The sequence below is a fragment of the Desmodus rotundus genome, chromosome 6, assembly GCF_022682495.2.
Source record: "Desmodus rotundus isolate HL8 chromosome 6, HLdesRot8A.1, whole genome shotgun sequence".
Taxonomy (NCBI): domain Eukaryota; kingdom Metazoa; phylum Chordata; class Mammalia; order Chiroptera; family Phyllostomidae; genus Desmodus; species Desmodus rotundus.
Genome location: NC_071392.1, coordinates 49,119,356 through 49,144,689, shown reverse-complemented (window position 1 = coordinate 49,144,689; position 25,334 = coordinate 49,119,356). Strand labels below are relative to the sequence as shown.

At 39.2% G+C, this 25,334-nt stretch overlaps 1 protein-coding gene across 1 annotated transcript in view; it reads left to right on the top strand.

Moving 5' to 3' along the window:
- Window positions 1–25,334, top strand: part of COG5 (component of oligomeric golgi complex 5) — a 333,141-nt gene that overhangs the window by 259,141 nt on the left and 48,666 nt on the right. The window contains exons 15-16 of the mRNA XM_024557957.4: window positions 19,221–19,331; window positions 21,275–21,337. Coding sequence (XP_024413725.2) covers window positions 19,221–19,331; window positions 21,275–21,337 — 174 coding nt within the window. The remainder of the gene's footprint in view (window positions 1–19,220; window positions 19,332–21,274; window positions 21,338–25,334) is intronic.

Here is a 25,334-nt window from a genome sequence, read left to right as displayed (position 1 = left end):
TGGTTTTACTGTGAACCCCTAATGAAAAAGAGACCCTGTCCTTGGAGGGAGGGATTTACTCCCAGCCGGCCACCACTGGGAGCAAGCAGCTGCTTTGCTTGTGTATGTAATTTTCTCCTATTAAAGCCCTTATGAACTGGAATAAGGCTACATGTCAGTTCTTTGAATCAATCATGAATTTAGACTTTTGGGGCTTTCCCCAAACAGGGAGAAAAAAATTAAATTCATAACAAGTAGAAAGAAGGAGGTAATAAAGATTATAGTAGAAATATTAAGTTGAAAACAGGAACCAATAAAGAAAAATCAGTGAAACCAAAAGCCTTTTTTAGAATTTATTGAGGTAAGAGACGTACAAAACCTGTAGAGAACTTTTGTAAGTTTATTGGAGCCAAGCTGACAATTGCTGGGAAGCAATACCTGAAATGCTCCCGAGAACCACAGTTTCGCAGTTTCTCTTATACATTTGGAATTAAGGAGGGTACTTAAGGAAGATTGCATGGAGGTAACAGACAGGAAGGTACAGGATAGTTAACAAGATACTATACTCCCTTGAGGATGTTTAGACTTCAAAGAATGTGGAAAAGAGGATTCCTAGTGGCTTTCAAAGGTATGTTAACCTAGATGCACCAGACCAATGGACAGAGCTTGGCTAAACTTCTTGCTAAAGTTTATAAGCTTGAGGCATGACTTCACACCATGACCTGCCCAGTTAGAAATTTATGATCAGGTCACCTTGCCAGGTTATTTTTGGTTAGATTTATTACAGCAATACTTTTTCATCCACAGATCAAAAGTGACTTTTTTGAAATGAATGTACATATAGGGAAGGAAAGAGTTTCCCTCTACTGTCTTAGGTTCAATAACCAGGTCTATGAAATAAACTGACAATAGAGAGATTAAGAGGAGAAAAAGTATATAAATTTATTTTTTCAATAGTATATGTATGAGGGCATCACAGGAAAAAATAAGTGAATACCCAAAAAAAGGATGAAATTTGAGAATTTGCCATCTTAATAGGGGAAGTGGAAGGGAGAGAATATAGGCTACTTAGGAGAGCATAAATTAATTTTAGAAAGGTTGAGTGGGCTCTTAGAAAAATAGATGGGCAATATTATCATGGGAGAAACTCCCAGAAACCTGGTTCTTCTCACCGACCCAATAAAGAATTACAGGTCATTAATCCTATTAGCGTGCAAGTGAAGTTTATTAACGCTAAGTTCTAATAGGAAAGCAAAAGCAAGGGTGGCCAGAGGCCAGGTGGCTAGAAGCCTGGTGTCCAGAGGCTTGCTGGCCAGAGGCCGGCAGGCCAGGGGTCCCCTGTGTGGCAAGAGGGCCAAGGGCCAAGAGAGAGTCCTTTGTTCTGAGGACTTACGTAGTTGGGGAGATGGGGGTGAGGGAGTTACATATTGATTAACAGGTAAAGGTGGTGCCAGCTTTGCCCAGGGAGACGTGACTACCCAAAGGTAGGTATGGGGGTGTGTTAGCCTGAACCCTTATCTTGCTGCAGACTATTTTTTCACTTTGTATACAAGATGGGAGGCAGACAGTTAACTGAAGTTGTTTATGGGCTTTCTTCGGACACTGTAGTCCCCCTCCCCTTCTCTCCTCCAGGCCTTGGGATGAATACACAGTCTCAAGGTTTTCCTTTTCCCAGCTAGTGGAGATGATACACACAGATTTCAAGGACTGCCCCTGCCCCTACACTGTCTTGTTCAGAATGCCAGGCAACCTTATGGAACCAGGCTCAAGATGACTGGGTCAATGTGTGAGCTTTTGCTTTTAGCCTCCAGTATTAAGTTCTTTGTTAGATTGTAATGGTTTGTGTCCTGTCTTTATTTCCCCTCTGGCCGCTCATTCTACCATAACATTATGGTTGTTTGTGACAAAGTTTGAATGGGTATGATGTTTACTTCTAGTTTCCTCTGCTGTGATAAGAGTCGATTTACATCTGGGAATGAGTCCTGAGAGTTTCAACTAGGAATAAAATGTAAGGCCGAGTAAGAGAGAGTTTATTGATGTGTTGCACTGTCCCATGACTCAGCATTGAGCATCCTGGCAAGGCCCCTAGAGCCAGCCCTCCTTTGCTGCTGAGATAGTGCCCTGAAACTTGAAAGCCATGATGGTCTCAAGTAAATGAGATGTTTGTGCCAGAATGCCTTGGCGGCAGAAGGGGTAGGAGGTTTAGTGAGGGAGGCATACAAAAATTGGCTTATTATGTTAGATCAGAGAGTCTAGTTATTAACCATCTCTGGGAGAGCCCAGAGGGCAAGCTCCTCACTAGTGAATTGAGAATTATGCCAGTGAGGGGCTACCGGCATTGTTAAGAAGCTCCTGGTAATTGGCTTTCTAGGCTGCTTTGGGTCTGGGCTCCCGAGTGTTGGGGATGACACTGATGACAGCCTTCAAGAAAAGCACAGCACAGCACCCAGCTATCTAAAGCAAGGTGGACAGGTCATCGTAACAGCAGAAAAGTTGCAATGGCAGCCTAGTCCCTTATTTGCAGACATCAGGGAGCAGTAAAAAAATAAAATAAAAGAGAGAGAGAGTCAGTCTTCCCTGGTTGATGAAGCACCACCTGGCTAGACCGGTGCCAGTTGAGTTCCTTTTGGATCTCTCTTTAGGTAGAGTGGTGGGTCCAGTGAAAGCCTGTCCATGTGTTTGCCCTGCTTCAAGTACCTTCTGCTCAAAATAATCAGTGTTCCAAAACAGCACTTTTTTTAATTGAGTTTATTGGGATGACATTGGTTAGCAAAACCATACAAATTTCTAGTGTACAACTCAACCAAACATCGTCTGCTCACTGCATCATGCACCCATCACCCAAAGTCAAGTCTCCTTCCAGCTCCATGTATTCCCACTTTGCCTTCTTCCACCTTCCCCCTCCTCCCCCTTTCCTCTGGCTATCACCGTATGTTGTCTGTGTCTGTGTGTTTGCCTGTGTATTTCTTTTTTGCTTAATCCCTTCACCTTTTTTTCATCCACCCCCCTGAGCCCCCCTCCCCTCTGACAGCTGTCAGTCTGTTCTAAATATCTATACTTCTGTTCCTATTTAATTTGTTATTTTGTTCATTAGATTCCACATACAATTGGGTTCCTATCGTTACTGTAAATGAATACAGGTCTGGCTGCCTGTTGCAACAAAAGGCAAACTCATTAGACAGATGCTGTTGAAAAGGAAAGTGGTTTATTCAGATGCCAGCAACCTATACAGATGGGGGACTGTCCTCTCAAAGCCCATCGTAACATCTCAGTGCAGGCAGAGGTTTTTATAAGGAGGGAGAGGGGGAGCAGAAAAAGAGATCACAGGATGGGGCCTGTTTCCTTTGCCTGGCAAGGCCCAGGCTCCTGGGGTAAGTAGGGACCCTAGACATTGAACCGTCTGGGAGGTTCTTTGGGCCTTTTTGGGAGAGACTTTATATCCTCTATCTGTGAGGAAGTTTAATACTAGGATGGAATTTTTATATGAGTCTTCTTTGTTAGTACTAGAAATTAAGAAGTCATCAACATATTGGAGAAGGGCCCTGTTGATCAACTGGAGTTCCCTTAATTCCTTGGCTAAAGCATTTGCAAATAAATGGGGACTGTCCCTGAAGCCTGAGGGAGTACATTCATGTATGTTGGCAAGTCTCCCTGGATGGGGGTTAGTCCATTCAGATACAAACAAGTACTGGGAATGAGGGTGAAGAGGGATACAGAACAGCATCCTTTAAATCTAATGCAGTAAAATAGTTGGCTTCTCCTGGGATTTGAGTTAAGATGGTGTAAGGGTTTGGAACTATAGTATGTACCAGAATTACAGTCTCATTTTCTGTCCTGAGGTCTTGTACAAACTAGTATTCTCCATCTGGCTTTTGTGGGAGAACAGGCATATTGCATGGGGACTGGTAGGTCCTGAGAAGCCCATGCTTTAAATATCTTTCAATGAAAGGTTCAGTCCCTTTTATGGCCTCAGGTTTTTGGTAGGGTAGGGTGCCTCTGGTTTTAGAGATATCCTGACAGGACTTAGGCTCATTGTCTTCCCCGGTACTCCAGTTTCCCATACCTCGGGGTTCACTTTAAGGAGGACAGATTCCGTAATATTACTGCTTTCTGGTTCAGGGTGAGAAGTTAGATTGGCCATCGCGCATAACAGTGAGGGTCCATTCGCCTCTGTGGCTAATGTGTCTAGTGTGACGGTAGTTCCTGGGCTAGATAAGATGTCCTCCCTAATAAGGGATGGGGCACCCAGAAACCACAGCAAGGGCATGACTGAAAGTGAGTTTCCCAAGGCCACAGCCAAGGGGTTGAGTGAAGTGGTAGTGTTGAGGAAGCCCATTTACCCCAGTGATCAAGCAGGTTTTGGAAGAACGAGGCCCTGGTGGGTGGTCAGAGCAGAGTAAGCAGCCCCCATGTCTAATAAAAATCTAATGGGCTTACCTGCCACATCCAGGCTCCTTTGGTGAGATGGTCAGATGCTCAGTGAGGGCAGTAGGAGGTCTTAGGCATTGTTAGTTTTTGGCATTATTGGTTTGGAAGCACTAGGTTCCCTTTGGAGTCTAGGACACTCATTGGCCCAATTACGATCCCTCTTGGAGAGGGGGCATGGTCCTGGAGGTAACTGATCCCGAGTCAGGTGTGGGTACTCCTTTTTTATGTAGTTAATCTAACTGAAAGTAAAAAATAATTATGAGGGGGACCCAAAAATGGAATTTATTTATTAAAAATGTGTATTTATTCTTACATGTTTAAACTTCAGTCACCTCTAAAGTACTCTCCATTTGATGCAATACACCTATCAAGACTTTTTTCACTGCTCAAAACAGTTTTTGAACCTGTCAATTTTGATGCCTTTTAGTATTTCTGCCATTTTTTGTTTCACCTCTTCCACATTGGCAAAACGTTTCCCTTTGAGGACTTTTCATCTGGGAAAACCAAAACAAAAGTCACTTGGGGAGAGGTCAGGTGAATACAGAGGGTGGGGCATGTGGCTCATGCCTTTTTTGGTCAAAAACTGCTGAACACTTAGTGTGCTGTGGGCAGGCAGACTTGTAAATCACCCATCATGAAATGGGCAAATGCGTTAAAAGAGCCCTCAAGAAAAATTCACTGTAGCTGAACACAGCCTCTCACAACAATGCCAGCTGGTATGAGTTCCTAGAACACTCACCTAGCAGGGGAAGCCTGTACTACAAGGGGCCCACCCTCCAGAAGATAATTCTGTTTTGGGAGGGTCCTCCCTTGTAGATATGTTTTTTTTTCCTCCCCCCAACCCCCATCTTCCACCCTCCTCTTCCTTCGCCCTCCCCCTCTTTCTCCTCCTCCTCCTCCTTATTCTTTATTTTTACCCTAGCAGGTTACAACACTGTTAGTGTGTAACAGTGCAGGTTGGGACTAAGGATATAGGGAAAGAACTTTTGTTTTTAATTTATCTCTTTCAGTTAGTTCTATTTCAATTTTTACCATATGCAAGAAATCGCTCCATTAGGCCCCAGAGGACCTGATCACCCTTGTTGGGGCTGAGAAGGCAGATACAAGTTCCTTAAAGCCAACAGAAGTCTGGCAGCTCTTAATGCAATTTGTGTTCTAGACTTTGATTTCTACCATCATAAACTGGTACCTTCAACCCAGAGCTTCTAGTTCTCAGGACTGTTTCTTTAGCCTTGCTTATATGCCTGGATTCCTGAATCCTGAAAGAAAAGAGACTAATTCAGTGCTCTTCCTTTTCTAGAATTCTTGTGATCAAATCTAACATACTTGAGACTAGTACTACTTAACTCCAGATATTCCCACCCTTGCAAGGTATAAGAAGGACTTCAGTCTTCACTCTGAGTGAGAGGGAAGCCATTTATTGGTGTAACAAAGAAGGAAATCTAATTTGAAAGGAAGGATGGAATAGCAAGAAGTAATAGTAAACACAAATAATTCTTAAACATGTAGGTAAATCTAAGCCTTAATTGCGTAAAATAAGAAAAAGTAGGGACTGATTTGGGACACATAAACAAGATAGAATAAAATGCAGGTCCACATTAAAGGGTTGTTTTTTAATCCTCACCCAAGGACATTTTTTATTGTTTTTTAGAGAGAGGGAGAGAGAGAAGCACGGATGTGAGAAAGATACATGGTTTACTTGACTTCTGGTATACGCCCCAACAGGGGGTCAAACCCACTACCTGGGTATGTACCCTGACCGGAAGTCAAACCTTTTGGGGACCACACTGGCCAGGGCTCCATATTAAAGTTTAAAGTGAAGAGGAGATAATGAATTTTGAAGCATTCTAAAATGCTTGTATGATTTAAGAAGATTGTAAGGCCATATAGGTACTTAAGTTAGGTATGAATTTTAATGTAAATTATGACCACTGAAAGAATAGAAATAGAATATGTAATTTGTAAGTGAATTGATAGAAAAATGAGTAAGAAGAGAGAAAAGTACCAGTTTAGTATAAGGCTAAGTAAACAGAATAAAAAGAAGCAAAAAATTTATATTAAAAGTTCATAGTACGATGGATTCCAAATACATCATTGGTCATGATGAATGTAGACTAAATTGTTATTGACAATTTTCAGTTTGGATTCAATAACTAAATTTAGATCTGTGTGATATTGCTTAAAACATATAAACATATAAAGGATGAAAGTAAAGGAATGGAGAAAAAATATTTCAAGCCCATACTAATTACATGAAAGTTGATATAACTGTACTACCATCAGAAAAACAGACTATAAGGCAGAAAGCATTATTAGTGATTAGGGGAGCAGTGCCACATAGTGAGAGAAGGAACAATTAACTAGGAAATGTGAGAATTATGATACACCTTACAGCACAGCCTCGGACTAACAAAACAAAATAGATCAAATTTCAGAGAAAAATTGACAAACCCAGTATCGGAATGGGAGATTGCTGGGGTTAAGGGGGTGAATCGAGCCACAGCAGAATGATACTCTTTAGAACTACCTCCTTCATTCTCCTCAGACAAACCAATGTCGCCCAGTGAATTTGATAACAAAAAGATTGCTGGGACAATTATAGGAATTTATTGCAGATACAGACATAGAGTAGCACTGCCAAATTTGCACAATAAATTTCTAATTTTTTAGAGAACAGTTCCTCTCAGTCAGGTAATTAACCTCTTTTCTTTTCTTTTTCTAGTTTGACACTGTAAACAGTACTATAAAATTAATTTATAGAGAGATCCTCAGCTTGGAGTTCAATAATATAAAATTTTTATTATTAAGACTTTAGTTAAATTGAAATTTATCTTTACACTACACATAAAAAACTTAATTTACTTTGAAAATTAAAATGCATACAAGATTATAGATTTAACTATATTAGCATTTACATCTAAAACTGTGAAAGTACTTGCCCATATAAAATATATAAATTACTGATTATTTGTAGTAGTATATATATTTGTGGCTAACTTGGGCTTTAATAAGAGGATGCTGTAATTTTAGTTTTTCTCTATCCCTAAGGTAAAAAAAACCTTTTATTTCTTTTGGAAATTCTGTGGTTTGAAATTTAATCTGTATCGAATCCAAATTACCCTAAATCAAAGAGCCCTTATTCTCTGAACTTTATGTATAGACGAAGTTCCTATTGATTAATAAATTAGTTACAACATTTATTGAAAAATAGGAAAGCTCAGTATACTTGACAGTGAATAGTTCTTTCTTCCTAAAAGAATTAAAAAATGTGCAGACTTGTGACTCTAAATTTAATTAACAAGGCTGGTGTTTAAGATGTAGTGATTGGTTGTGGGTAGGTGGAAATTCCATCTGTTGTTCAAAAGCATAAGGCCCTTGAAGAAAAATAAAGTAAAAGCTCTAAATGATCCTGTCTGAGCATATCAAGTGTGCCTTCCCCATCCCCTGCAGTTACAAATCCTGTGTGCCAGGTGGAGGTTTTGACTTAAAGGATAGGAGCGGGGAGATGTAGAGAGAGGTTAGTGAGAAAGGCAGGTTGAAATACAGGTACCTGAGCAATACGGCTTTGAATTGCAAAGCTCTATTTTAATTCCTGTGTGATGGTCTTGCTCATCTCTCATGTATAAGCAAGATATGATTTTTGTTTCCAGCTTTTTAGTTATATGTTAACTATTCAAAAGGGAAACCATCTCAAGCTGCCTTCTCTTTGATAACACTCAAAACTGTGAAGATTCAATCTGATGTCAAGATGTAATGTTACCATTGAATCTGTTCTGTGATTGAATGAACCTGTTCTTATTTTCAAATACATAGGTATGTAGTAACACCTCTCTTTTTCTATCAGGTATTCAAATATTTGACAAATTCAACAGCCTGAAGTATAAATAAAACCAAGAAGGACATAAGAACATCCTCCGAACTGCTAGAATTGATGTCACAATGTCCATGCAGTTAACACATAGGAAAGTCTCCCAGCTGTCATGGGGTTAGTTCTTTAGATTCCCACTTTAAAGCAGAGAAGACCAACAGGAGGGGAGATGAGAAGATCAAGAAGAGAAAACTGACACCTTAGCAATACGAGAAGACTCATAGAAGCCCCAACATTTAAATAAAAGGGAAATGCAAAGCTTCAAAAGATGCAGTAAAGCAGCCACACACGGCCTACTGCGCTCGGATAGAAAAGTGCAACAGCACACAACACTAGACACGGTGACACTAGTGAACACACACAGTGGTTCCGTGTGCCTTCTTTATGAAACTAGAACAGTGTGACATGCACTGTAGCAAGGTTTTTTAAAAACACTTTCTGGTAGTTTTAGCACCTGAGACAATTAGTTTATTTGTCAGGAAGTTTAGTTAAGTTGACGTGCCAGGGAAATGAAGGCTTGCTGTATAAACCTTGTGGACTTGTCGTTTGCTGTACATTTGCAGAAATATGTTCTGCTTCTGAATTCTAAATACAATGTAATTTCTTATATTATCTGAAATCTTTTAGGAATGGAGATTGTACATCTTTTATTTTTATAATGGATGAAATTATCTTCCATAACAATTTCTAAGTGTGATCTGTGAGTGAACAGTGTAGATATTTTATGGAATTCCTTAATACCCTTTATTAGAATTTTAGTAACTTTTCTCATTATGTAATGCTTTATACTGTTTTAACATTTTTTAACATCTTCCCAGTCTTCTAGTGAGAGCAAAGTGCTTCGTAGACAGATCTGCTTTTGTTACAGTTAAGACTGTAACCTGCGGAGCTCCCATTGTTTACTTGTTCATCATGTGAATTACCTCATATACCCAACTATTTTCTTGTTCTTACGCATGTAGGGTTTTCCAGTTTCTCTGTCATTTAACATTCATCTTGTGCATATAACGTTAAGTTATTTTCTGAGGATACATTTCTAATAGGTGGAATCTGTTAGGGTACAGCAATTTTGAGGCTCCCAGAATATATTGCTCATTAGCATCTCTTGACCCAGAAAACATTTAGATGAACCACAGAATACACTTAAAATTATTGGACCATGTGTCCAGAAGAATTTGCATGATGCAGGTCAGGATTACAAATAGGTTTCATCCCCTGGGTCAGGTCTGGGATTGGTAAGCACTGCCTGGAGCACTGCGCTGTGAGACTTACCAGGGCCACAGTTGATTACTGATGTTTTCTGTGGGGGGGGAGGAGAAAGTGACAAACTGAGACCCAGGCATTTATAACCAAAGGGTCTCAGAAGGTAATTTCAAGGTTTTTATTAAAAATAACTAATTTTGCCCTAGCCAGTGTGGCACAGTTAGTTGTGCGTCATCCCACAAACTGAAAGGTTGCCAGTTTGATTTCCCTCCATTGCTGGTCAGGGCACATGCTTGGGTTGCAGGGTTCGTCCCTGTTTGGGGCAAGTGCAGGAGGCAACCAATCAGTTTCTCTCTCACATCAATGTTTCTCTCCCTTTCTTTCTCCCTCCTTTTCCCTCTCTCTAAAATCAAAAATAAAATTTTAAAAATATCTGATCTAAGTATAAAAATGTTTTGACTTATTTTCAGAGAAGCATTGTAGATTACTGTACATTTCACATCTTTCTGCTCTAAATCTATGAAAGTCTAATACTTCTTTCTCATTTGTTTTATGTATGCTTATAACCAGGCAGCCCAGAGTCCAGCCACTTGCCAGCATGTATAAGCATAACATGAAGATTTGTGGGGAAGGAGAGAGATCTTTATTAACAGGGTACCCAATTTGAGGGGGCTGGGAACATTCCTGCTCCAAGCCAAGGTCTTCCACAAAGCACAGAAATTCCCTTGTTCCCAGAAAGATTAAAGTCCAAATCCTGCCCAGAAGTTCCCCATTATTGCTTATCTGCCCTTTTGGACCTCAGACGGCTACACAAATGGGTGTCCACCCTCAGGCTGTCTCTGTGCTGCACACTTGTGGGTTTTAGCATCATCATCACCTTCCAGTTCGCTCGCTCTCTCCTGAGGTCTGGGGTGCACTGCCAAATCACTGTAGATGGTCGCGCAGGGGAGCTGCATCCGTGGGGCCCTCGTACCTGGGGCTGTCTGTGCCCCTAGGACAAGGACCTTTCCCAGCTCACGCCTCCATGTGCTGCTCTCAGGGCGAGAGAATGGAAGCAGTCCAGGACCTGAGCAGCACCAGTGTCCCAAGGGCATCACTCATCAAGGCACCTCCAAGCATGGGACTCTGCCTCTGTAAGCTGGCTTCTGACCACCTGAAGCCTAAGCCCCAAGTGGGCCCAGCGTCTGCGATAGGCAAGAAAGAGAGCAAGGCTTCTGTGTCTGTTCTGCTTTAAAGTCCCCTTCCAAAATCCCACTAGCTGTTGGAGTGTCCAGCTTTTCCGTCAGTGTGGGCCAGTGTTGGCCATGTTTGTCAGTGTCTTTGCCCCTCTTCCGGCCTGCATTTTGTGGAAGGGGCAGAAGTTTCCCAGCCTCGCACAGGCTCACAAATGTCTGGGCCTGAGGCCAGCGTCTGACCCCTGCTGCAGCTTGCTGACCTCCACTATGCATGAGTGCTTTGACCTTTTCAGACCCATGCAGGCTCAGTACAGCTCCCTCCTGCTGGTTCCTGAGCTGCGGTGCTGCTGGGGCCAGGCACACTGACTGTTTACTGTTGCCTTGGGCAGCAGCCTCCTCCCACAGCCCCTTCCCTGCAGCTTGGTTGCTGGGGCAACGCATGTTGGCTTGTTTACAGTTGCCTTGGGCAGCCTCCTCCTGCTGCAGCTGTTTCAATCTGCCACTTCTGTGTTTCTCCCTACCCTTCTTCCCTTCTCTGGGGGAGTGCAGGCTCCGTGCCAGATCAGGGTTCCCCAGGATTAGGGTCTCCCCTGCTCCCCAGCTATCTGGTCTGACTCACCATGTTTATTACATGCTTGCAAAGAAATATTTAGAATTATGAACAAATCCATGTAAAAAGTAGCTGTCCTCTAGTCTTGACATTTCCTCAGCAGTAAAGGAAATTATAGTTAATAGAGCACTAGTGGTATTTCCATAGTATCTGGAAAGTTACTTAACGTTCTGTAATTCATAACTAATCTATAATATAATTTCTACTCTTTTTTGACATTCTTCTGAATTACCAACTTTATAATTTCCCAAAAGTAACTTTCAAATGAGAAATTGAAAGTTGTCCCCCAATTCATCTGTTGAATTGTCTGTCTGTTTTATTTCTTTTACTTCTATTCTAGCCCTTAGCTGTGATGTTAGGGAGATCTTGGTCATTTCCTCTGCAAATTAACATTTGTATCCTCATGTTAACTCTATAGTTTATCATTGTTTCAGGGATTCAGTCTCAGTTGTTTCTCATGCATTGAATTCACCGAGGTTCCTAGTGAGCAGATACACAGAATTAGAATTTCCGAGAACTATTTTCTTTAGGTAGATGTAAAAAGCATTACTCTGTCTTGTCATTCACATATAGGAACCATTTTAATTATTATTAAGGATTTCTTTAAGCTTTGATTTCCCTCTCTTACTGTGTATGTGTGTTTGTGTGTTTTTAATATTCAAATGCATCTGTTTTGGTTTCTGACATCTTTTCATACTGTATTAAACAGTGTACATTTCTCATAGTTTAGAATCTTGAATCTCTTACTGCTTCCACATTTTTAGTCCCCTAAGTCCTAAAGCTTTACATCCAAATCTGTATTTTTGCCCCTCCATACAATTTTATTCATCTCAAATACAGAGGACTTTAAAAGTGCAACAATGTAGTACCATTATTCTGGCACTTCAGTCATTCAACAGATATGTACTGAGCATCTTCTATTTTAAGACACTTTGCTGAATATAGTCATGGGGATATAAAGTACAATGCAGGAAATAGAGTTAATAATATTGTAATAACTGTCTATGATGCCAGGTGGGTATTAGAAATATCAGGGGAACACTTTGTAGAGTGTATATATGATTAACCACTGTGCTATACACCTGAAACTAACACACAATATATATTGAATGTAAACTTTGTAAAGAACAAAATTTTTTAAAAATATTTTATTTATTTTTAGACAGAGGGGAAGGGAGAAAGAGAGAGAAACATCAATGTGTGGTTACCTCTCCTGAGCCCCCTACTGAGAACCTGGCCTGCAACCCAGGCATGTGCCCTGACTGGGAATCTGGTTCTCAGGCCAGCACTCAATCCACTGAGCCACAGAGGCCAGGGCAAGAACAAAATTTTCTAATTTTAAAAACAAAAGACACGACTTCCGGCCAAGATGGAGGTGTAGGTAGACACACTGTGCCTCCTCGCACAACCAAAAGAAGGACAACAACAATTTAAAAACAAAAAACAACCAGAACTGACAGAAAATCGAACTGTACGGAAGTCTAACAACCAAGGAGATAAAGAAGAAACACCCAGACCTGTAGGAAGGGGTGGAGATTGGCAGCGGGGGCGGAGAGGACTCCTAGCAAGGCGGTGGCTGGTGGACCCAGCGAGGTGGCGGATTGTGGAGCTGGGTGGGCAAAGCTGCAGCTGGTGGGCAAGGCAGCAGCTGGTGGACCGGGCAACAAGACTGCGCAACCCAGGGCTCCACGCAGGGAAATAAAGCCTCAAACCACCAATTGAAAACACCTGTGGGGGTTGAGGCGGCAGTGGGAGAAACTCCCAGCCTAACAGAAGAGCTCATTGGAGAGACCCACAGGGGCCTAGAGTGTGCACAAGCCCACCCACTCAGGAAGCAGCACCAGAAGGGCCCGATTTGATTGTGGGTAGCGGAGGGGGTGACTGAAATCCAGCAGAGAGTGGAGCAAGCACCATTGCTCCCTCTCAGACCCCTCCCCGATGTACAGCAACATGGCAGCACAGTGGGTGGACTTGCCCCAGTGAACACCTAAGGCTCCGCCCCTTTATGTAACAGGCCCGCCAAGACAAAAAAAATGGCCCAAATGAAAGAACAGATCAAAGCTCCAGAAAAAATACAACTAAGTGACGAAGAGATAGCCAACCTATCAGATGCACAGTTCAAAACACTGGTAATCAGGATGCTCACAGAATTGGTTGAATTTGGTCACAAATTAGATGAAAAAATGAAGGCTCTGCTAAGAGAAACAAAGGAAAATGTACAGGGAACCAATAGTGATGGGAAGGAAACTGGAACTCATATCAACGCTGTGGACCAGAAGGAAGAAAGAAACATCCAACCAGAAAAGAATAAAGAAACAAGAATTCGGAAAAATGAGGAGAGGCTTAGGAACCTCCAGGACATCTTGAAATGTTCCAACATCCGAATTATAGGGGTACCAGAAGGAGAAGAGGAAGAGCAAAAAATTGAAAACTTATTTGAACAAATAATGAAGGAGAACTTCCCTAATCTGGCAAAGGAAATAGACTTCCAGGAAGTCCATGAAGCTCAGAGAGTCCCAAAGAAGCTGGACCCAAGGAGGAACACACCAAGGCACATCATCATCACATTACTCAAGATTAAGGAGAAGGTGAGAATCTTAGAAGCAGCAAGAGAAAAGGACACAGTTACCTGCAAAGGAGTTCCCATAAGACTGTCAGCTGATTTCTCAAAAGAGACCTTATAGGCAAGAAGGGGCTGGAAAGGAGCATTCAAAGTCATGAAAGGCAAGGACCTACATCCAAGATTGCTCTATCCAGCAAAGCTTTCATTTAGAATGGAAGGGCAGAGAAGGTGCTTCTCAGATAAGTCAAGTTAAAGGAGTTCATCATCACCAAGCCCTTATTCTATGAAATGTTAAAGGGATTTATCTAAGAAAAAGAAGATAAAAAAATAGGAACAGTAAAAATGACAGCAAACTCCCAGTTATTAACAACCACACCTAAAACAAAAACAAGAGCAAACTAATCGAACAACTAGAATAGGAATAGAATCACAGAAATGGAGATCACATGGAGGGTTATCAACAGGGGAGTGGGAGGGGGAGAGAGGGTGGAAAGGTACAGAGAATAGGTAGCATAAATTGTAGGTAGAAAATAGACGGGGAGGATGAGAATACTATAGGAAATGTAGAAGCCAAAGAACTTATATGTATGACCTATGGACATGAAATACAGGGGGGGAATGTGGGAGAGAGGGGGTGTGCAGGACAGAGTAGAGTGAAAGGGGGGAAATGGGACAACTAATAGCATAATCAATAAAATATATTTTTAAAAAAGACACCTTGCTGAATACGTACATGAATCCATGGAAAGTCAACTATAAGGAATTCAAATAAAGGAAATAGCTTGAAACGATGGAAGTTCAAATGGCTCAAGATGGGTGGAAGTTTCTGAAATGGTTCACAACGCCTGCTCTGCGTAAGGTGCTCTGTTACCACAACCCCAAAGGGACCAAAATTCCCTCTCTAAAGCCAGGCAGCTTCAATGGCCTTTGATTCTAATTTCTCAGTCCTAATACCTTTAGGCACTGGTCAGTACTGAGACAAGCTAGAGCTTGGAGGAGTGGGGGAAAGGACTAACCAAAGAATAAGTGAGAATAAAATGAAAACGAGATATAGAATTGTCTAGAGGTAAAAATGATAATACCGCACATTGCCAGGGTGTATTACAGTTTAGAAAGCATACTTTTGCATCAACTGTATTATTAGTTCCATGTTATAGATGAAGAAATGGAAGGCACAAGTGGTAGAGACAAGTCTGTTTAGATTCCTAAGTCTGTTGTTCATTTTATTGCAGATATTCTGGGAACAACAGGAGAAGGAATAAAGCAAACTGATAAATTCATACAATGAAATATCACACAGCAACAAAAAGGAACAAACATGGGTGAAAACCATAGCAGCATGCTGAGTACAAGAAGCTTTACATTCACATACACACAAAAATTTACATGAAGATATAGAATAGGCAAGACTAATCAGTGGGGTTAAATCAGTGGTAACAAGTATACTGATGTCAACAAGAAATTTGAGATGCATCAAAAATATAAAATGGATGGAGAGGGATAGCATACACAAGTATTGTAAAATCTTTAGATGGTGAGTGTATGGGTGTTCAGTGTACAGATCATTCAATGTTCATAATTAATGTTAGAAAAAATGAATTGTACGTTACATTTAGTGTTCTTCAAAACAATTCAAAGGTAAAATTTTTTCCCCCCAAGAACAATACCACAGTGGCAACGGGGGCCGGTAACAAGACTGAGTGATCTCTGAAACATTGTCTTTGGAACTTGTTAAAATATTTTCCATCATCGTCTATGAATGTAGCCCCTGTTAACCCCAAGGCTAATCAAATCAGAACAGTGGGGTTTGACTGGGAAGTGGAATGAAGGAACCTTCTGGAATGATGTAGTTAACTACACTAGTAAAACCATTTACCAGATCTCCTTGACTTTTACACCTGATGTCTACATTTCATTATGCCTAAATTTATCTTAAAAGGGAAAAAACTGTAAGTAAATATTGGATCGTAGTTAATTATATGCATGCTTAAGTGTTTTGAGGTAAAATATACTGATGCCTGCAAATTATTGCGAAATGAATCAGAAATATAAAATGAATGATAGATATGTGATGTACAGTAAATTGTAGAATGTTAGTATGAAATGTAGGTTATCTCTAGGTCAGGAGATACTAATGGACATATTGGTGTTCACTGTGCGGTTCTTTTCACCTGAAGGAGGCAAGGACGAGGAAGTGAGAGCCCAGGGTGTCGGAAGGACCGTCTGTATAAATACTGTGCACCTAATGTCCAGATCTTGGTCTCTAATACCACTTCCCACCAAAAGGAACCAGAACTTCTTAGAAACATGGCAGATTCCAGATAAAAGTGTTATACCAGTATAAACTTATGAAGTTCATAACAGAGGTTTTGTAAGAGAATATCTGTATTTTTAGAAAATATATACTGAAATATTTAGAGGTAAAGAGCCATAATGTACATATGTTTCAGAAAAAAAATAAGCCTATATTGTACGTGTATGAGAAGGGGCTGGGGAGCGAGGGAGAGAGAATACAAATAAGGCAAACGGGATAGCATGTTAATAGATAAATCTGGGTAAAGTGTATATGGGTGTTCCTTGCACAGCTTTTAGTTTTGTAACATTTTGTAAGTTTAAAATTATTTCCTCCAAAAAGATGATGACAGGGGTGGTGTTGGAGGAAGACACAAGGGCGACCCACTTAGCTAAGACATTGGACCGACTACATTCTGTGCTGTAAAACCAGAGTAAGCAATACATTATCTTCCATTGCCAATCGTCTACTGCTACGTTTTTACTTTGGTATTTAAATGTTATTCCTTGTATTTGGCATAGAAGTATTTCATTTTTAGTTCTTTTATATTATCAATATCTTTCTCCTTTAATATTTTCTTCATATAACTTTGTAGATCTATATAACTTAGCCATCTTAACTTCAGTTTTCACAAGGCTCTCAGGCTTCTGTCAGTAACCTTGAAGTCTGGGGATTCTTCTTTCTATACGTTTTTAAACCCAGCTTTATTAAAATATAAGTCACTCTTTTAAAATATACAGTGTGTTGGTTTTTAGTATATTCATAATCAAAATTGTAACATTTCATCACCATAGCAACAGAATCTCCTACTTAGCAATCAGGCCCTGACTTAACCCCTTTCTGCCCATCCTTCACTAATCTACTTTCTGTCTCTTTGAATTTGCTTATTCTGAATTTTTATATAAATGTAATCATTTAATATGTAGCCTTTTGTGACTGGCTTCTTTTACTTAAGTGTTTTCAAGGTTCATTCATGTTATACCATGTATCAGAGCTTCATTCCTATTTTAATTAATTAATTTATTTATTGCTGGGTTATGCTCCATTGTATGGACATACTACATTTTATTTATCCATTCATTAATTAGTCGACATGGGTTTTTGAAAACTTTTTGGTTATTATGGATAATGCTGCTATGAACATTTGTGTACAGATTTTTGTGTGGGCGTGTGTTATTATTTATCTTATGTATATAACTAGGGATTGAATTGCTGGGTTATGTCCTGCTGTGTTTGTCTTTGAGGAACGGCCAGACTGTTTTCCAAAGCAGTTACTTCATTTTACGTTCCTACCAGCAAAGTATGAGGGTTTCCGTTTCTTCACATCCTGGCCAACTTTGTTATTATCTGTCTTCGATTATAGCATTCCAATGGCTATGAAATGGGCCTTTTCTATGCTTTTAACACCTAAAAGTATGATCACTCCTCAGCAATAAGATGATCTCCACCCTTTTCTAGCAGCCAGCCTTTTTCTTCATTAAATACAGAATACACAAAATAAATGGAAATAAGGTAACAAAAAAATTCTTTCCCTTTCCCATTTCTTTGGTAGTTCTTCAAAATTGGAGAAAATCTCGAGAAGTAAGGGAGATCAATTTTTTTAATTGTATATCTAGAACTGATAACTTTTTGTTTTGTTTCCCTTATATTTTAGAACTGATAACTTTTAAATGCCCATTAAATGCAATAGTACTTGGCATCTGACCCTTACATCGGCCATGACCACGGATGCCACTGCCCACAGCTACTGTGATCTCTATAGTGGCTTCTTCAGGAGCCTTTCCCCACCTTTGTCACCGCACAGAGCCTGCATCGTCTGCTGTTTCGTGGGAGCTCAGATCTTAGGTTATATTACTATCAGTTTACCATTTAAAAGTTAAACTGGATTTTGTGGGCTCTTGTGAGAATCTAATAGGTAATTTCTAACATAAATGCTGTAAGGACACTATGGCTTTTTTCAGACTGCTAACTTTACAAATGATCGTTTTGAACACGGCTTGATTGCAAGTTGGCGACTATGTCCATTAGAAAAAGTGAAATTAAATTAGATTTGTTTAACCTGATGTCAAAAAACCTTATGTTGAATTAATAGCCATTATCATGGGTTGTAACTTCAACAAAGGATTATTCCTTGTATTTTAATTGCAATTTTTGATTTTTTTAAATTGTATTTCATTACCATAAGTAGGAATTGATAAAGTAATTGAGTTTAATTTTGAAAATATGTGTATGTGTGTTTGTAAAAGGAAAGATGAAAGAAAAATAGTATTTCTTTTTCTCCCAATTTATTTGGCTCACTATTAGGAACTCTCCTAAAAGGCCAGTTTTTCATATGTTTGAGATCTGCATCCACATTCATAGAGTTACTTTCACCATGTTTTATTTGTCCTGATCAAGTTTAATTTACCTTTAAATAATAATTGTTATAGAGGAACGGGTTAAAATCTGATCAATATGAGAATGGTTTATATGTGGATTGTTTTCCTTAAATTGAACTACAATGGTTTTAGATTAACTCAGTAAAACATTCCATGTCCTATTCCCTAAAACTCCTTCATTTAGAAGTAAATTAAAGGTCAGGAGTAGAAAGTTCTAATACCACTTCTACTAATCATCCATACACAGTATAATCTTAGGCAACTTCCTTTCTAAATTGTTTTTAATCTATCAACATAAAAAATAAGAGTAATTCCCTCTTTACCACTCATTTCCTGGGAATATTATGATGGCAGCCAAATGTGCATAGGATATGGGTTTATTTTTGTTCTTTCCTCCCTCCCTTCTTCCTTGACAGTTGCCAGAAAGTATTCCCTAGGAGTACTATGCTGTTGTATCAAAATAGCAACCCTTCCTGTGCTTTTGGGTCACACCTGCCTCGGGAGTCCATCAGCGGTGATGTATTGATGAAGGATGTTCCTCCTGTGCAAGCCTGTCTCCATATCCGTGGTCTCACTTCTGCAGAGGTTCCTGCTGTGCCTGGAGTCCAAAGCTTGACTTGAATATTTCCAGTTAACGTTCTGTCAGAGGGGCATTAGTTCCCTCCCCCCACTTAAATATGGACTATCATTTTGGTAATGTCTTCCTGTGTTGAACTCTTACAGCTCTCCACCCAAGGAGACGCCAGTCAGGTGATCGGGCCTCTTACCGAAGGGCAGAGAAGAAACGTGGCGGTGGTGAACTCGCTGTTCAGGTTGCACCAGTCAGTAACCAAGGTAACCTTTATTGGTGTTTCACATTCGTTTGACTTAATTCCAAGTTTTTGTTTCTTCTTGTCTCAAAGTTAGACAATTTATGAATTATTTAATTTTGCAAAAGATTGCAGTGAAAACATGATTGTAAAATAAGCTGAGGAATTAACTCTTCACAGTGTTTGACCCTGGCCTTTACTGTTTGTGTGACTTTTTGTCTATACGTTTAGTTCAAAACACATGGATTATAGATTCTCAAGCTTGGTTGTTATAATCAAGTTTATTAAACAAATGATTTAAGGGTAACTCATCTGTTTCATTCCTATTAAAAAGCATAATATGGTATCATGTGGTTGGTAGTAAATTATAGAAAAGCCAATTACAGAGCGAGAACTCTAAGCCCTCCAACATGTCAAAAAGCTTCCATTTTTACACTGAAAATGGGAGGAGCTGCATTAAAACTGAATTTTTATAATATCACTGATGACTATTGTACTATATATACATGTATGTATATGTATATGTATATATATTCTTTTTGCCAGTTTAAAAATAAATGACTGAACTTTAACTCGTTTGCCTTAATGTATTAGGTCTAAGATGAACGGTACTCATAATTACTAGGAAAGCACTTTCAGCCCATCTTTGACCTTTGAGTAGCTTGTGATTACTTTCTATAAGTCATCTCCAAAGTATTTAGAAGATAGGGAGATAAATATTTAGAAGCCTGAATGTTGCTAAAGGTTATATGATGCTCTTTAAAATTTTACCTCTAACATGAGCTTTAATATGCTAAATTGTATTTTAGAGAAATTATGTGACTGTTATTTCCTTACTAAACTTTTTAACACGTCCTTTTATCAAGTAGGGGTTTCTAAAAATGTACATTTCACACATTAAGCAAAATATATTTTAAAGAGTTATTATCAGCCCTGGCTGGTGTGGCTCAGTGGATTGAGTGCCGGCCTGCGAACCAAATGGTCACCAATTTGATTCCCAGTCAGGGCACATGCCTGGGTTGCTGGCCAGGTCCCCAGTAGTGGGGAGCATGAGAGGCAACTGCACATTGATGTTTCTCTCCCTCTCTTTTCCTTCCCTTCCCTCTCTCTAAAAATAAATAAATAAATAGATAGATAGATAGATAGATAATAGTTATTATCAGGTGAATCTCAGAAAAATAAATAACAAACAAAAGTAAATAAAAACAATGAATGATGTATTTTCCATTTTTTTAATTATTACCTCAAAGCACCTCAAGCAATGAAAGGTTGTATTTACTTAACCTGATTTTAAATGTCTCTATTGATACTTTTGCAATTTTCATAATGTTTGTATTGATTTTAAAAAGGGAAATATTTGACATTTGTAGTTTTTAAGTGTTGAAAATTACAGTCAACCTAGAAAAGTTAATTTTTTAAAAGAAATGTGTAGATATGGCTTCTGACTGACCTTTTCAAGTTAAAACTTTATTATTAAAACCTATGTAGAGTGAATAAAAGAAAGCTAGCTCTTAAAATTCTCTTTTTAAAGATTTTATTTATTTATTTTTACAGAGAGGGGAAGGGAAGGAGAAAGAGAGGGAGAGAAAAATCAGTGGGTGGTTGCCTCTTGCGCGCTCCCTACTGGGGACTCAGCCCACAACTCAGGCATGTGCCCTGACTGGGAATCAAACTGGTCACCCTTTGGTTCGCAGGCCGGTGCTCAATCCACTGAGCGACACCAGCTAGGGCCAAGAATTCTTAATGTTTTATTTGAGTATATATTTGCTTGATACAAGAAAGTATTTTCAACCTATTTAACTTATAAATACTAATGAGTTTTTAAAACATTTATGAGATGCTCTAAAATAATGATACTGTTTTATATGTGGCTTATGTAAATAGCTTTATCATATTATGGTCAAAATTAGTATTTATAAAAATAAATAGCTTAAGCAAAAGTGTAACTGGATCAAAACTTTGTTTTAGGTGGTTTCCACTCAGAGCTCATTCCCACCAGCAGCTGAGCAAACTATAATTTCAGCACTAAAGGTAAAATAATGTAATTTAATCTTTGAGTCTGTAGATGAAAGTGAATTTTAGAGTTATTTGTTTGGATGAGTGGGAGATATCACATTTTAAAAATAATTCAGAATCCTTTACCAAGGGTAGCATGTTGATATTTATCCTAAAGAGGAGGATATATGTATGTTTGTATTTTCTAGAATTTAAAAATATACTCTGATGGTCTATGGATTGTGTTCTACTTACAATAATTGTACAATAAGCAAGAGAAGCAAGAAAATTCACTGTATGTTAAGGCAGCACAGCCCAGGATTATCCTAGTAAAGCAGTGCGTCTCCACCAGGTTGATTTAACAATTTCTGAAGGCATGTTGATTGCCACACCCGGAGCGGGGTGCTTCTGGTGCCAGGGGTGCTGTGACACATCCTGCGGTGCCTAGGACAGCGCCCACCACAAAGCACTGTGGAGCCCAAAGGTCAACAGTGCCAAGGCTGAGAAACTCTGCTGTGTATCCGTAAGGTGTGGAACCAGGGTAAACCCCACCCCCCTCTTTTGTTTGATAAATTAACATGAATATTCCCCCTTTCTACTACAAGGAAGTTTAATGAAAAATAATGTTGGTATGCGATTCAGAGTCATATGTAGTTTACATTAGTAACCCTTTTGAAAAGAAGGCAAATCATTCATCTTACGATAGTAACAGATGTCCTTTAACACCTGCTACTTGCCAGTCACATGCAATCTGTCGAAACATTACAGCAACGGAAATACAAAACTTATGTGTTTTTATTCCCATTTTATAGAACTTAGAAATAACTTGCTCAAGGTCATAGTGGCTGGTAAACCTAGACCTCTCTGACTCAAAAGAGTCATGTCTGCTGCACTTTGCCACTATCATTCATTCGTTCATTTACTGAGTGAATAAGTAAGGCCATGTGGTGAAGACTGTGGAGCCAAACTACCTTTATATGCATCTTATTTTTACTGTTAGCGAGCTGTATGACCTGCAGACAAGTTAATAAGTTTTCACTGGCCTTAGTTTCCATCTATAAAATGGTATAGTATACCGACACAAAGATAATTCGTGTCAACTGTGATTATATTGCTAACTTTGTATTTAGATTGGATTTAAATCACTTCGGTAGTTATAAAGAGAGAGAGAGAGAGAGAGCCACGCACAGAGAGACTACCAATGAACTCCAGTGAGAAACGTTTATATTCAGAGAGTAAAGAGGACACAAAGAAAGAGAGTGAGGAAGAAAATTGGGAGAGGACAGTGTCAAAAATCCTAAAGGAAAAGGGAACTTCTGAGGTCAAATACTGTCCATAAGTGACCGGGGTGGGGATTTAACAGGCCCCAGAACTGACGGACACTAAATTCAGGTATGAGGGCAAGTGGAGACGTTCTGTGTTCTCCCGGCACATGGAAAGTGTTCTTGGATGTTTTCTCTGTATCTTTTTCCTTTGCCCACTGTGCTCATGTTGTGATAATAATATATTATTAACGCTGCCATAATTAAATAATCGTTTTTAGTAAGAATTGTCCAATTTATTGATGAACATAAAAAAATGAAAACACTATAAAATCAGGTGAGTATGACAAACCAAAGGGTCTTAATATTCTTGCTCTCAAACAGGAAATACATATAATTTTCTTTTCTATAGTTCCATGTTTTTTCCTTATGTTCCAGCAGTAGTTGTCAAACATTTTTTGATTACTACCCAAGATAAGAAATACCTTTTACTTTGTCACCCCATACATAATACATAATGCATTTAAAAACATATACACACATAGGAGATTATATACATATATAGACTATACATCTGTGCACATTTCCATAATTAAAACAAAGGTTTCACAAGACAAATACTTTTTCTTATTTTTTGTGAAGCACTGTGTTATTTTCTGTACTCATATATTACTTTTTAAAACATTCTGCCCTGGCTGGTGTAGCTCAGCGGATTGAGTGTGGGCCTGTGAACCAAAGGGTCACTGGTTGGAGTCCCAGTCAGGGCACATGCCTGTGTTGTGGGCTGGGTCCCCAGTAGGAGATGCTCGAGAGGCAACCACACAATGATGTTTCTCTCCCTCTTTCTCCTTCCCTCCCCTCTCTCTAAAAATAAATAAAATCTAAAATTAAAAACATAAAATTTTCTGGTAGTGATTCACCAAACAAATTATTTGGCCCCTAATGATCGCAACTCACATTTTAAGAAAGTTATTCTGTAGGTTCAGATAGAGTGCCTACATTTTGCCTGATGATAAAAAGTTCCTGGACAAGTTAAAAATAGAAATTTGTCAGAGACTAACTCAGTATAGGATGGATTCTCTGAATCTGTATTATAACATACAGCAAAGGTTGTTCCTAGTATTAATCATTTTGGGCTGGGAATTGAGGTCAGTGCAGGGAAATTGCCTTGATCTTGGGCGCCAGCCCTCACTCTGAGGTGTGCCCACCAGAACCAGTGTCTCGTGTTTTGGGTACTGCGCTTTGCTGAAGCAGCACCAGTTTTGCCCTTGAGAACTGGGTCAGAGAAGATTAGCAATTAGTTCAAGGCCGTCTTCCAGTGGTCCTGCCAATTAGAGACTTAATTGCTTATCAATGAAAGTTTTACCTTGCTTTTTAGTTAAATCTTAAAAATCATTGTGATATATTAAGTAAAAAACTAACAAAACCTGCTGACTTTAAAAAAAGACTTTCATAAAAATGCATTTCATAAAACTGTAGGAAACTTACTACATCACTTTGAATCAGGAACAGAATGATATACCTAAATGACAGCAGCCCAAGAACTGGAAATCTGTGTGCTTTTATCATTTGATAGAGAAGATATTAAACTTACTTATTTACTGAAAATACAGATGAAGACACATAATAGTCTTCTCTGTCTCGTTGAGATTTTATCTAAAAATAAAGGTTACTTTAGGCTTGAAGCTCAACATCTCTTGTTACAAGCGTTATTCGGTGGGTCAGGAATGGCGTAATTATTGAGTGTGCACTTCCTGTCACTCCGTTATAACCCCCTTGGCTATTAGTGCCATTTAAACACCTTAGCCCAGTAATTCCGATCCGTTTATTACTGTGATTGTAGGTATACATAGTGATTACATGCTAAGTTATATATGACAATTCTTCATTTCTCCCTTATTGTGAAGGTTTGATGTCCTGTGATTGAATATTCCAGATTGCTGAGGCTTCAATATTTTTGTACTCTTAATTATTTTAGGTCAATCTTTTAAAAATATATGACACAGTTCCCTGCTTTGTAAAGAGCTTCGAAAATATAAGTTAGTCTCCTTCTTCAGTTTCCTCTGATGGTTGTTAATCTTCTAACTGTCCTCGAAATGAAGGCATGCCCAAGGTGCTCTCTTCTCTTCCTGTTTTATATTTTCCCTGAGTGGGACCCTCCATCCAGCTATTAAGTTTTCTGGGTAAACCATCATATTACATGCAAACAGAGACAGTTTTACTTCTTGCTTTCTGGTGTTTCTGCCTGCTTTTTCATGCCTGGTTCCAATGGCTGTGACCTCTGTCACAGTCTTCACCAGGGCTGGCGAGAGCGGCCCTTGTGGACGGGCAGCGCTCAGTGTTGGGCTGTGTGAGGTATGATGTGAGCTGTAGGTTTTTTTAGATGGCATTTATCAGAGTAAGCAAGTTCCCTTCTATTTTCAGTTTACTGAAACTTTTTTTTCATTATAAATGATACTGTTTCATCGAGTAGCTTTTTCTGTGTCTGTTGAAGTGATCATTTGTTTTTACTCCTTTATTCTGTTAATGAAATACAGGAGTTTATTTTCAAATATCAAACCAACCTTGGTCATGATGCATTACCCTTTTTATGTATTCCTGGATTTGATTTACCTAATTTTTATTAAAGATGTTTGTATCTATAATCATAAGGGGTATTGGTATATAGTTTTCTTGTAATTCTTTGTTTGGTTTTCATATAAAGTTAATACTGGCCTCACTGATTAGGTTTGAAAATGTTTCTCCCCCCCTTCTGTTTTCTGGAAGAATTT